The sequence below is a fragment of the Pogonomyrmex barbatus genome, unplaced genomic scaffold (genome assembly GCF_055798465.1).
Source record: "Pogonomyrmex barbatus isolate J1 unplaced genomic scaffold, ASM5579846v1 scaffold5, whole genome shotgun sequence".
Classification (NCBI taxonomy): domain Eukaryota; kingdom Metazoa; phylum Arthropoda; class Insecta; order Hymenoptera; family Formicidae; genus Pogonomyrmex; species Pogonomyrmex barbatus.
Genome location: NW_028297149.1, coordinates 590,227 through 604,291, shown reverse-complemented (window position 1 = coordinate 604,291; position 14,065 = coordinate 590,227). Strand labels below are relative to the sequence as shown.

The following is a 14,065-nucleotide window of genomic DNA, read 5'->3' as shown; positions in this document are numbered from 1 at the left end:
ATTAGCTGTTCAGAGAAGTAGCAGTTCCTCTGAGTAATCTGCTGCTAATACCACTCAGTAAGTGAATTTGACTATCAGTAGGCAGATTCAAGCCATACATACGAGATAATTTATTCATAGTATCGACGAAGCTCTCCTTTTGAAATCGTCATTTACGTGTTTCGATTTTTTGTAATGCTATGTGATATAATGTTCTTTGAATGAATCTCTTGAGAATTGCTTTACGGAAACTTATCCATAATTCTAGCATCGATCCAGAGCCGATATCGAACCATCGTCTAGTCATTTTGATGAGTCTCGATGCAAAATAGATAATTTCATCTGTTACCTAATGTATGCGTGCAAATTGTTCGACTCGATTGACCTATAGCTGCACAGTTTCCTCCGCCAGGCCGCCTTATTCTGGGATTTGTGAAGTCAACATCGTAACTGCTTGTGGAATGGAGACCACCGTCAATGTCGAATACCGGAAGAATTTATGGCTGTATAGAGATTGTTTTTCTAGTAGTGATTCCGGAGGGACGTCCATCGCTGGAGCTTTCGCCGTTGGAACTTGCGTTATGCATCTTACTTCTGATAAAAGTCTGTAATATTTATAAACAGAAGAATGGAGCGAAAAAGCATAATAATAAAGATTTTTAATGAACAATTACCGTCGCACAAGCACAAAATTCTTGCATAGTTATCAAGAACGAGTCAGGAGCTCGTCTACTTCAACGCCGTACTTCAATTTTCTGTGATGGCGTGATTGGCCGCCAGCGCCGTGCCTTCGATTATCGTAGGCATAAATGAATATATTTTTTGCTTACGCTCGAAAGTACAATGAGTGTTACTTCTTTGTAGCACTATACAATAATTTTCTTACAATACATGCCGTGCACGACTATCAAATGCGTAACATAATCCCATTTGATAAATTAATATAAGTAAAATAAAGAATATAAAGAATATAAAAATATAAAAAAATAAAAGTATATTAGGAATGAAAACCTAAGACGAAATTAATGCTGTAGAAAACCATATTGATAATATGTAGCACTGTGGTAACTTCAAAGCGTTTTATGCTCTTTATGCTTTTTTACGCTTTTTTACTCTTAAAACGTACGAATTTATATTAAAGAAGAACAATTTTTTCCAAGTATTGTTTTATCAAGGTTGGAAAATAATGCATTACTTGTAACCGTTACCATTACAGTTACTTTTCTTGAACTTAACGGCGTTATTTCTTTTTAGTAACTGTAAGGGTAACATAATTACATTTTTTTAACGGTAACAAATTTAACGGTTTTATTGTTACTTTTTATGTTTTGAATTTATTTATTACATAATTTTTATATATTCAATGTTGTAGTCTTCGATCAATATTCACAATTTGTTGTTATATTTAAGATTTACGTGTCTTAAGAATAACCAATATGAAAATACCAATATGGAATAACCAATAACCATAAACAATCGCAAGAACAGATTTTATAAATCGCCTTTTAAAAATTTATAAATAAAATATTACGTCCAGCCCGAAATAAATTGAAAATTGAGAATTAAAAATTAAAATTTGCGAACGGGATACGAATGAGCTTGAAAGGACGTGAACAACTGCTCTCTCTCGGAGGTCAAGCGTGGAAACGTGATCCCTCGAGTCCGAGCGCACTGATAAGTCATTAAGTCTCAGCATTAAGTCAGCGATACGAGAACACTATAACGCTATTCCACAGACGTGCGCTGGTTGGTCATTTTCTGGTCAAGAAACTTAATTCCTATTACCAGGAATAAATCTCGTGCGATCAGTGGGATAGGGGAATGAGACAAGAGGTTTTAAGAGAAATAAAGAGAAAATAAAATAAAATTAAATGTTTAATATGATTAATGCTGTACATGTTTCTTTTTGAAAAGCAAGAGAAATAATGTGGGCGAGTAATGTGCACGTATGTTATTGCGGATGTTACAATCATTCAGCGGCCATCGGGTAGGATTTTTAGGGAGAGTGTGAATGTAAGAATGTATTAAGCGATGGTCCTATCCGGTAATACATTACAAAATATGTTTGGTAATAAATGTAAATTAATAAAAACGAAAATATGACATTATTTAATTGATGTTTGTGTGTGTGGGGGGGGTGAGAGAGAGAGAGAGAGAGAGAGAGAGAGAGAGAGAGAAATATGGAAAATTAAGGAGGCGAGTAGGCTTGAATTTCCTCTGGAAGAGAGATTGAGAAATCAAATAATTCAGGAAAATCTATTTAAAAATTTGGAAACAGGGGTTCTCCGTCATTGAAGAATAAAGGATCGGGGAATAGGGTTTCGAAGTCGATGATAGGTTCAGAGTCAAATGCATCGTCATTTTAATAAACGGTCAGATTGAATTTTAGAAGGCGGCATTTTTTTGATTCACTATGGAGGGAAGGAAAAAATGAAATAAGAAATTTCGCACATAGTAAAGATAGGAAAAGGAAAGTAGAAGAGACAGAGAAATGCGTAGATAACGAGTCCGGGAGCCTTCGAGGGCCTTCAACGAAGTTCAGAGATCTCAAGTAGTTCGCACCGATGTAAGAAAGAGAGGGAAAGATAGATAAAAGAAATCGGGAGCCTTCGAGGGTCTTCAACGAAATTCGGAGGTCCCAAGTAGTCCATACCGATGTAAGAAAGAGAGGAAAAGAGAGGTAAGAGCAACCGGGAGTCTTCGAGGGCCTTCAACGAAATTCGGAGGTCCCAAGTAGTCCGCACTTGTATAAAAGAAGGAGAGAAAGATAGGTAAGAGGAAAGAAGATAAAAAAAAGAGAATAGCTTTAGGGAAGGTAGAATGAAAATTCATAAATGAAATTATTTCGCTATTAACAAAAGACTTACTGATAGTCGATTAAGATCGAGATTAGAAGAATGAGCCTGGATATTTTTCTGGAAGGTTGACTTACTCACTGCTTTTAATTTATTAGTTAAATAAAGAATTGAAAAGAAATAATGATTGATAAATTCTGGCCCACACTAAAAGAGAATTTAAAAAAATAGTGCCGGATAAATGGGCCTCCGTACTGAATAAAAAAATGGAAAAGAGTGGCTTCTGTACTGAATGAAAAAATGAAAATGAGTGGTTATGCACCCCGGAAGAGTCCCGTTTCTATAGGCTGACCAGAGTCTGATTCTTATAGAGGAGGGATGTTGGTTCTGGAAACCTGGGATAGCTAGGCGGGGTAAGACAGGATACGACAGGATGTTTATATTAGATATTGTATATCGCTCGTGTCCGTTGGATGCTTATGCTCGTGTCCGTTGGATGCTTATGCTTAGTACAGATTTGCAACAGATCCAACCTGAGGATTTATAATATTTAATAATATTCTTTTCTCATTAAATAAAAAGCTTGTTCTAATATACTTGAATAGTTGGAGCGGTTACAATTTTCTTTTTCTTGCTTTGTGTCTGCTTATCTTATTAAAAGGTCGAAATCAATATTCTTGTATAAGAAAAAATATTATTAATAACGCTTTTGGAAAAAGAAAAAAATCGTGGAGTCCAATAGACGTAACAAAAGAATTGAAGAAAAAAAAAAATAAATTTGCTGTGTTTATGAATTTAATGGAAAGCACATCTTTTGTATTTGCATTTTGAATATTTCAAAATTTTCTGTAATTTTTTTATAGTCTTGCGAATTAAAATAAAAAGTTTTATTGTCTTTACACTGATAGTTTAACAAAAAAATGTGAGAAAAATTAATTTTTTATTCAATTTGACCTCGTTTTAATATTAAAAAGACAACAGAAAAAATAATTAATCGTTTTTAAATTACAAGATTAAATTACTTTTTAAATTACAAGAACTATAACGAGTTACCAATAGTTCAAAATTACTATTAATGCTAAGTAACTATTAATAATAACTATAATAATTACTTTTTTATTTGGTAGTGAGAAACGATAACGAATTACTTTAAAAAAATAACTTTTCCAAGTGTATTACATAGTGTATTACATAGTTTTTAGTTTAAAATCACAGTAAATAAAAAACTTCTTTTTTGTTTAAATAATCACGTATGTCGAAATGTTAGGCTCCTTTTCTATTAACCAAGCATTACAACATTATTGATTACTGTATTTGATTAAGCTGATGTTTGAGAAAATGAATTTTATGTATACAAAGCTTCTTTTAGAACATAACTTTATATTTATTCAACACTGTTACTATAATATTGCAATTTTATATATTATAAAAATAGTTTCTTTTTACTCATAATTCAATAAATTTGTATGTGTGTTCCTTTATTTGTAAATTATTTAAAAAGGAAGTAATATATAATTTGTAATGTTTAAAGAGGAAGTAATAATGCTCAATTTGTTTCAGAATATCCAATAGCAGTTACGGCGGAAATAGTCGATGTTAACATGAATTCACTGGATGTTAGGACGAGAAAACCATTAGATGTCGATCTACCACCAACTCTACCGATGACTTTTGGCACGGAAAATTCAACATCGGTTTTAGCACAATCAGGATCCACAGCTTTAATACCTTGTGTTGTACACAATCTAGGAGAATGCACGGTAAGAGCTTGTTGAGATCTAATCCACTGATTGATGCATGAAAATTTAATAAGTAGGGATAGACAATATTTAATTATTTATTATCATGAAAATAAACAGTCAGATAAAGTTTAACATTACGCGCGCGTGCCCTCTCCTCCACACACACACACATACACATAAATTATCGCCGTTTGTAAATTTATATCAAAATTTCATAAATTTTCAATAAACTTAATTCCGTCATATTTGAAAAATTTTTTCATTCATGTAAGAGTAAAGCTAGTATTGTAAAAAGTATTCAATAGATTTCGAATTTATTATCCTCTTCTCCCATTATTTTAAAAGTAAAGACGTATTATGTCTAAAAATTTGATGCACCTTATAGAGTAAATTAATTTTTTTTTACAAATGTTATGATTATATAATCACTATAAACAATGGATTTCTTCTTACAAAAAAGTTGCTATGATGTTTTATCGTGTAGTTATAGCATACTAAAGTTATCTATGTATTTTTTTCACAAAGGAAAGTTTCGAAACTCGCGAAGTTTCAAATTCTGATTTTAATGAAATTTTGTACATATATAGGTTACGTAAATAAATGAATTTAGAAAATATTGGTTGCTGTTGGAAAATTATTTTTAGGGATAAAATCATTTTTTATATGTAAAACAGATTTTAACTTTTTTTTTCGTTATATCTGAAAATTCAAAATATAAAAAAAGTTTTATATAGAAATTTTATAATTAAAACGGTTGGTTTTCCTTTACAAATTATCTTGCTGTGGATGATAATGATTGTACAGTGTAAATTATGTCTTTATTACGTTGTCATTTGCGTAATATTGTTTTCGCTATATCAATTCGCTTGCTGATTTAATTTCGCACGAATTGAGTGTTCGCAGTTCGGTGAGATCGTCAGAGCGAGATAATTAACAGAATGTTCTACAATTATAGCTGCAGTATTTACGATCGTTTCTCTGCAGCGACGAGGCGGTCGAACCTCGTTGCGAGTTTTTATGCTTAACAACGGTGGTCGTACATTCGTTATGTCGATTTTGGCGAATGTAATTCGCAAATAAATGGTTACTTCGCGGTCAGCCGAATATGTATTGATATATACAGGGTCTCATAAAAAAGTCGAGACTGAAATATTTTGAAGTCGAGACTGAAATATTTTGAAAAATATAAGTTATCAAAAAATGTTGCAAATAAAAATTGTATGGTTTTGTCGATTTGATCTTGAGTAGTCGTTTGAAAGTCTCATTTGAAGATTACCTTCAATTTCTTAAATGGAACATCCTATTTCTTATTGTATATTCTTGTAGCTTATCTTGAAAGAGTTTTCCAAAACATATATAATTGAATTCTATTCGACACTGAAAAATTATTGGAGATATGCGCCACTAAAGTTTAAGTATAAATACTAACAGGCGTTATCTTGTATCCCATGTCAAGATTGCACGGTCAAATTCTTCGGAGTACTTTATTAAAATAAGTCCTCTTGCCTCTCACGTGTGTGTGTGTGTGTGTGTGTGTGTGTGTGTGTGTGTGTGTGTGTGTGTGTGTGTGTGTGTGTGTGTGTGTGTGTGTGTGTGTGTGTAATTAGGAGAACGAGGTGGCCACACAATTTCTTCTCTTCTTCCAATCCATCGATTAAGAAATTCGGTATTTAAGAAATTTCGTAGATTTTTACCATAATGCGGTCCAACACTGTTTTGCTGAAACTATATAAGCAAAGATATCACGTATAGTCTGATTGCTGGAAGTATTATGTTTGTCAACATTTCACAAGCATTTTCATATTTTGCAGCATTTAAATCTCAATGAAGAATGGACCGTTTAAAGTATTATTCAATATATTTGCCCGGATTTAATCTTTGAGGGTATTGTGTGAGCTTCAAACATCCAGTAAGGATTGCTGTCGGACGAAAATCTGCAGTTATATCTATTACCTTTTAAAAAAGATAAAAAATAACATCAAGTTCACGCGCCTCTTTTCTCATTTATGTAAAAGAAAGAATTTTATATAAAAATTTCCATCTACAAAAGACTTTTTAATGATAAATTTCATATTGTACAAAAGATATGAAGAACTGGCGTTAACTTCTAATTTAAGAAAATAAAAAGAACTTTACATTTTATTTTGTAGTTCATTTTTATTTGAAAAGTTGTTTCATTATTTCTATAAAAAACATGATATCAAAAATTGGCACAAACTTTTAATTATATAAAGTAGAAAAGAAACTTTGCAAAGGTGAAAAAAGAAGTTCCAAAATTCAATCCAAAATTAATGTTAATTTGTAGTTGCTAAAAAAATTTTATTGAATTATTGTACTTGTGTTTATATAAAAATAAAATATAAAAGAAAATCTGATATATAAGAAAAAAAAACGACGTACAAAAACTTAGCGCGTCCGGGTCACATTAAAACTATTTTTAATAATAACACTAAATTATATGATAGACAAATAGAAAACAGTTTGAATTAAAATTTAATATATTTTAAGATTTTTTATTTTTAAACTTATTTTTTTTAATATTAACTAACTTAACTTAAATAAAATTAGTGAAATATATAATTAATTATTAATTAATGAAACATTTTTACATTTAATGGTACATCCCTGCGCGGTCGGTTAATGTACGGTACGGATGCGGGGACGTATCTCGGAAATGCTCATCGGATGTCGGATTCGGAAAAGAAATTGCAGACGCCTGGGTTTAATTTACAATAAAATAATTAGATTTATTCTAATTAAAAGTTTTAATGAATATAAAATGATGTTCGTGACTCTTACAGCGCTACGTTCAAGTAGGCTTTGATAATATTATAATATTAATATATATAATATTTGCTATACTCGTTGTTTGAAATTTTCGCGACGCGGTGAATGTGACGCGGTATATTCGCGGAATAGCACGTAGGTCACAACGTGTTGCTAGGCAATCGGGCTCACGTGTTGCCAAGCGTTTGGAGGCACATGTTGCTAAGCAACCGTAGATACTTTCGCAATACGAGTTTTCGCGTATGTCGAAGGAAAAGTCCGAGAACGCTCTGACTCTTCATGGGAGAGGAGATGAGGATACCGCGAGCGCTCGATATCCTGCAGAAGTAAAACCTGAGAAAACTCCGACTTTTGGGCAGAAATACGAGAATATTGCGAGCGCTCGATATTCCGTAGAAGAAAAGTCCGAGAACGCTCCGACTTTCCGGACAGGAAGGAAACGAGAATATCGCGAGCGCCCGATATTCCGTAGAAGAAAAGTCCGAGAACGCTCCGACTTTTCGGACAGGAAGGAAACGAGAATATCGCGAGCGCCCGATATTTCGTAGAAGAAAAGTCCGAGAACGCTTCAACTTTCCAACGAGAAGGAAACGAGAATATTGAGAACGCTCGGTATTCCGTGGAAGAAAAACCCGAGAACACTCCGATTTTTCATGAAAGGATAGAACGTGAGAATACTGAAAACGCTCGGTATTCGATGCGAGAAGATTCTCGCGTTGTTCGGATCGGTGATTTCGGAAGCGGACGGGTCAGATGATCGAACAGATCTCCTTTTCCGCAAAAATCTGCCGGATTTATATACCCAATTTTTGTGTTGAGCATCAACACGCGATTTGTTAAAATTATTTAAGATGACGCGATTTGTTAAAATTGTTTAGGATTAGTTGATCTGTCACGCGGTCGGCGCGTGACTGATCTGCGACGCACGTGAATTGCTCGGTCGTAGTCAGGAGTGATCGGGCGGCCCCGGATGACATGCGCTTTTACATACGCTCCGTTACAACATAAGTAATGCAAGAAATTTAAGAGTTTATTTTATTAGAATGTTATCCAGTATAAACTCATGTATTTTAATATTTATTAATAAATTGTTTAATATTATATATTTACATATAATGTAAAGAAAATTATATAAATAAACATTATATAAAAAATTTATTTACAAATATTTTTAAAAGTAATATATACATTATTAATGTAAAAAGATAAACAGTAAAAGTGCAATATAATACAGTAAGTGTGTATGTATTCTTTTAATGCGACTTGAGCGCGCCAAGTTTTTGTACGTCGTTTTTTTTTACACATCAGATTTTCTTTTATATTTTATTTTTATATAAACACAAGTACAATAATTCAATAAAATTTTTTTGGCAACTACAAATTGACATTAATTTTGAATTGATAACATCTCTTTTCACCTTTGCAATGTTTCTTTTCTACTTTATATAATTAAAAGTTTGTGCCAATTTTTGATATTATGTTTTTTGTAGAAATAATGAAACGACTTTTCAAATAAAAATGAACTACAAAATGAAATGTATTTCAATGTAAAGTTCTTTTTATTTTCTTAAATTAGAAATTGGCGCCAATTCTTCATTTTTTGTACCGATATGACATTTATTATTAAAAAGACTTTTGTAGATGGAAATTTTTGTATAAAATTGTATAAAAAATTGTATAAAATTCTTTTTTTTACATAAATAAGAAAAGGGGCGCGTGAACTTGACATTATTTTTTACCTTTTTTATCTTTTTTAAAAGGTAATTTTAGGATATCATTTTTTTAGTAACAAATAATATCTATTATTTAGCATATTTGAAATATTTTTATACTTTATATATACTAGAAGAAATAATCAATATTCAATCAACAAAGTAGGAAAGTAACGTGGCAAATTGAAAGTCAGATGCAGATTTTGTGGCGAAAGATTTAATTACCAATATAAAATTATAAACTTATAAACAAGTAAACGCTCACATTTGAGCTATCTACAGTACGAACCCCCCGAGTAATACTGTTGTCGCATGTTTGTAGAACAGAATTTTTACGCTGTGATCCTTTGGCAAGGAAACTCATTGTACATCCCATTATGAATCGCTCCATAGTCCGTTCATAGTTGCACGACTGGATGGAAGTGATACAAAAATGTGCAAAAGCTATAAAAGTAATAAGATTTTTAACAGCTAAGATGTGACCCAATGCACAGTCAGCTTACCTCTGAACCAATACTGAAGCACTTCGCAAATTTTTAAATACATGATAAATGACAGTCAGTGATTAAAAATAAAAAAATTGCCCTTACAGAATTATTATATACTCTTATAGAATATTATACCTTCCATTGATACACCACTTTACTTGAATAGGTGCTTTTTTGCACGGGGTAATTTCTGCTAATGTTCCCAAAGCTTTTCTAGTCATATGTTGAATGGTTATGATCTGGTCAGGAAATTACAGGGAACTTTTATTGATAACACTTTTTCCTTAATCTCTCTTGATGTCGTTTTTTTGTTTGCCAGTGTTCCGACGGATTTAGTTATTCAGTGCCTGTCGAAGAAGTGGCACTTTATAACTGATCATTGTAAAATATCGAAAGATGATTTCTTGCGGGCTATTCGGTTTGTACTTAATTCAACTTTTTTCACTTTCAACAATATAATATACAAGTAAAATTTCGGGACTTCAATGAATTCTTCTCTTTCACCTATAATCGCTGAACTGATTATGCAGGAAAGAGTTAAAGGAGGAGATGTTTGCGACAATTTCTATTCCGGTGCCGATTTATTATAGATATGTTGATTACATTCTCACGGCGGTTCCTACTCTTACGATTAATCAAATTGTCGAAAATTTTAATGTCTTCTACCAGAGGCTACAATTTACATTGGAAATAGGAGGGAACCGTATAAATTTCTTATGGATGTCTCGTTATCCATAAAAAATGATTTAATTGTGTTTGATTGGTATCACAAACCAAACTTTTTCAGGTCGTTGTTTGAACTTTTTGTCGCACCCCATCTCCCAGAAGAGAGTCATAATCATGAATCTAGTAGACAAGGCATTTTTATTGTCGCATCCAGAATTTGACGGAAAAAAATCTACGATTTATTGTCGATATGTTACTTGATAATGACTACTCAAAGGATTTTATTTTTTATAACATCAACAAACGATTAAAAAGTCTAATATATAAGCAAAGGAATAAGTCGATTCTGAATAATAGTGTTAGCGCACGGAAAAATAATCATGATTTACCATGCCATACATCCTCAATATTTCCGACAAATTTAGTAACATCTTTAAGAACACGGAATACAGACTTGCTTTTTATAATATTAATAAATTTCATGATGTCATCAAGGTGCATGCAAAGATTCCTTGCCAAATTCTCAAAAGAAAAATTTAAGATTAATATATAAGATCAATTGTCAGGCTTGTGATGCGTCTTATGTGGATCAGACGGGATGATTATTAAGCACTAGAATCTCTGAACACCGTAAACATTTGACTCGTAATATGTCTTTCCGCTCCGTGATTTTGGATCACATCGTACTAACAAAACATGAATTTGATTGGGATAATACAAAAATTCTAGATGTTGAGAGCTCGTATAGTACAAATGGTTGATCTCGGAAATGATATATATTAAGAGAGATAAAAATCATGTAAAGAACGATCTGAATTTAAAAACCGACACCGATTTGTTAGTCATGCTTATTTTACATTTATAAACAAATAACCGCATTATTATTTTGTGACATGTCTAAACAACCTTGTTACCTCTGGTCTGCGATTAAATTTATTTTTACCACCATGTATTTTCTTACTGTATAATATGATTTCGGACAGAACGGTTCCTTTATTTTTCAATGTCATTTATACAATGTCTTCGATATTTCCTGTACCGATTTAATCTATGGATTAAGTTTTAAAGTTTGACTGTCTGACTTCAATTTTTTATTTTTATCACTGTCATTTAAAATATCATGTATTTAAAAATTTGCGAAGTGCTTCAGTATTTGGTTCGGAGATAAACTGACTGTTCATTGGATCACACATCCTAGCTGTCGTAACAAAAATCTTTCATTATTTTTATAGTTTTTTTATACACTTTTGTATCACTTTCATCCAGTCGTACAACTATGCTATGGACAACGATTCATAATTGGGATGTACAATGAGTTTTCTTGCCAAAGAACCACACGTAAAAACTGTCGTTCTACAAACATGCGACAACAGTAATACCAATGATGCCAACTCGGGACCGCTTACCACATTACAGCACACAAGAACAAGCGAGCGGTCGTGTACGTGTGCCTGTCGCACTTCCGCTAGCATCGGGCGGTAAAAGGACACAAACGTATTCTCTGTTGTCTCTTTTTTTCCCAAACGCTGTCTATCATATATATGAGCGGCCACCGTCATGCTATCGTATTTGGACGCTTATCTACTTATATTATACTTATATATATATATATATATATATATATATATATATATATATTTATGAATTAAATAAATATATAATGTATAAAATGAATGGAAAAAATAAGCATTTAAATTCAATACTAGAAACACATTAGATTTATAATATAAATATATTAAAAATAATTAAAGAAATAAAGGAGAAAAGCAGAAGCGTAAATAATTAATAAATAATAGAAATCCATTCTTGACTAATATGTATCTTGCCTTTTTTTATCTTTTTTTAAAAGGTTTTGTTATTTTGAAAGAAAAATTTATCGATATAAGAAATATGGAATTAAAAATTAATTTGTGTTTCGTACTATTTTATATCATTCTGTTAATATTTCCTATTTTGCTAATTGCAAATACATATGGTAACTTAAGAAAAAAGAAATTATTCTTGTAATAATAGTTATATTTTATTTAATAATTATATTTTATAAAATGATATATACATGTTGTTATTCAACGAAAATCGAGAGAAGAAGGTAGTCTCTTCCGTCAAAAAAATGACACATTTATTTTGTTTAATATTGTAATAATTTTCGTACGTACATGTTTTTTTTGTAGCATAACATGTTGAATAAATAATTCAACATGTAATAATATAAAAAAAATATTTCGATATAAAAATTAATAGAATATTAAAAAAAAACAATATTTCTAAAGAACATGAACAGAATAGATAAAGATTAGAAGAAAGACATATAAAAAAGATAGATAGAAAGATGCAGAATAGAACATAGAAAATGACACAATGCATAAAGATGTTATAATTATGTTAAGTTTACTTCATACAATTAATAATTCACACAAAATTCGAAACGGAATTCCGTCAAGAAATACAAAAATATAAGATTATTAAATTACAGTATATATATATATATATATATATATATATATATATATATACAGTATATACATATATAAAATATAAAATATAATATAATATAATATAATATAAAATATGATATAAAATTATTAAATTATAGTATATATATATATATATATATATATATATATATATATATAAGTATAGTATAAGTATATAAGCGTTCAAATACGATATCATGATGATGGTCCGATATCCCGCTTATATACATGATAGACAGCGGGAAAAAAAGAGACAACAGAGAATACGTCTGTGTCCTTCTACCGCTCGATGCTACCAACGTGCAGCAGGCACACGTACGAGGGTAGCTGAAAAGTTTTGAGCCTTAACATGAAGATGACATTACTCGTCAAAACCATTCTAGTACTACAATAGTATATGCTTTGAAAGACTTTTGTGAAAATTTCAGCCATTTTGGACGCTCAGTTGTTGTTTGACAGTCGTTTGTGTCAGTCGATGTCAGTGTTTTTGTAAAAATGGAAAAAATTGAATATCGTGCCATGATTAAATTCTTACATTTGAAAGGCAATACGCCTGCGCAAATTAAAATCGAATTGGACGCTGTTTACGGGGACTCTGCCCCATCATTTGCCACCGTAAAAAGATGGGCAGCTGAATTTAAACGTGGTCGTACCAGCTTGGCTGATGATGAGCATTCGGGACGGCCAAAAACTGCGATCACCGCTGATAACATCGAATGTTCACCAAATGGTCGACCGTTGAATCAAGGTTAGAAAGATAGTAGAGGCTATGGGCATATCGAAAGAACGCGTTTGTCATATATTGACTGAAGAATTGAATATGCGCAAGCTATTCGCGCGTTGGGTGCCGCACTTGCTCACTTTGGACCAAAAACGAATTCGAATGAACATTTCCAAGATCCTGTTGGAGCGATTCAAGCGAAACGAGTCAGATTTTTTGCGTCGATTCATAACTGTAGATGAAATTTGGATCCACTACACTTCAGAGAAAAAGAACAGTCAAAACAGTGGACTGCAAAGGGTAAACCTGCTCCGAAAAAGGTGAAGATGGTTTCATCAGCTGGGAAGGTAATGGCGACTGTTTTGTGGGATAGTCACGGAATTGTGTGTATCGACTATCTTGAAAAAAGTAAAATAATAACGGGAGCGTATTACGCATCATTACTTGATAAACTGAAGGCAGAAATTGCAAAAAAACGGCCGCATTTGAAGAAGAAGAAAGTGCTGTTCCATCAAGACAACGCACCTTCTCATACTTCGGCGGTCGCCATGGCCAAAATTCACGAACTGCACTTCGAATTGGTTGACCACCCACCGTATTCACTAGATCTGATCTCCAGCGACTTTTTCCTGTTTCCTAAGCTTAAAGTTTCGCTTGGAGGACAGAGATTTTCATCGAACGAGGAGGTCATCGCATACGTA

General features: G+C 32.1%; 1 protein-coding gene across 10 annotated transcripts in view; it reads left to right on the top strand.

The window, feature by feature from the left end:
* LOC105422411 (lachesin) overlaps positions 1–14,065 on the top strand; it is a 707,047-nt gene that overhangs the window by 336,740 nt on the left and 356,242 nt on the right. For 6 of the 10 annotated variants that reach the window (XM_089081986.1, XM_089081985.1, XM_089081995.1 and 3 more), the window contains exon 1: positions 4,392–4,534. In XM_089081986.1, coding sequence (XP_088938112.1) covers positions 4,528–4,534 — 7 coding nt within the window. In that variant the 5' untranslated portion in view covers positions 4,392–4,527. Of the gene's footprint in view, positions 1–4,334; positions 4,535–14,065 lie in introns of those variants that run through there. The other 4 variants (XM_089081988.1, XM_089081989.1, XM_089081991.1 and 1 more) reach the window with 1 other exon arrangement.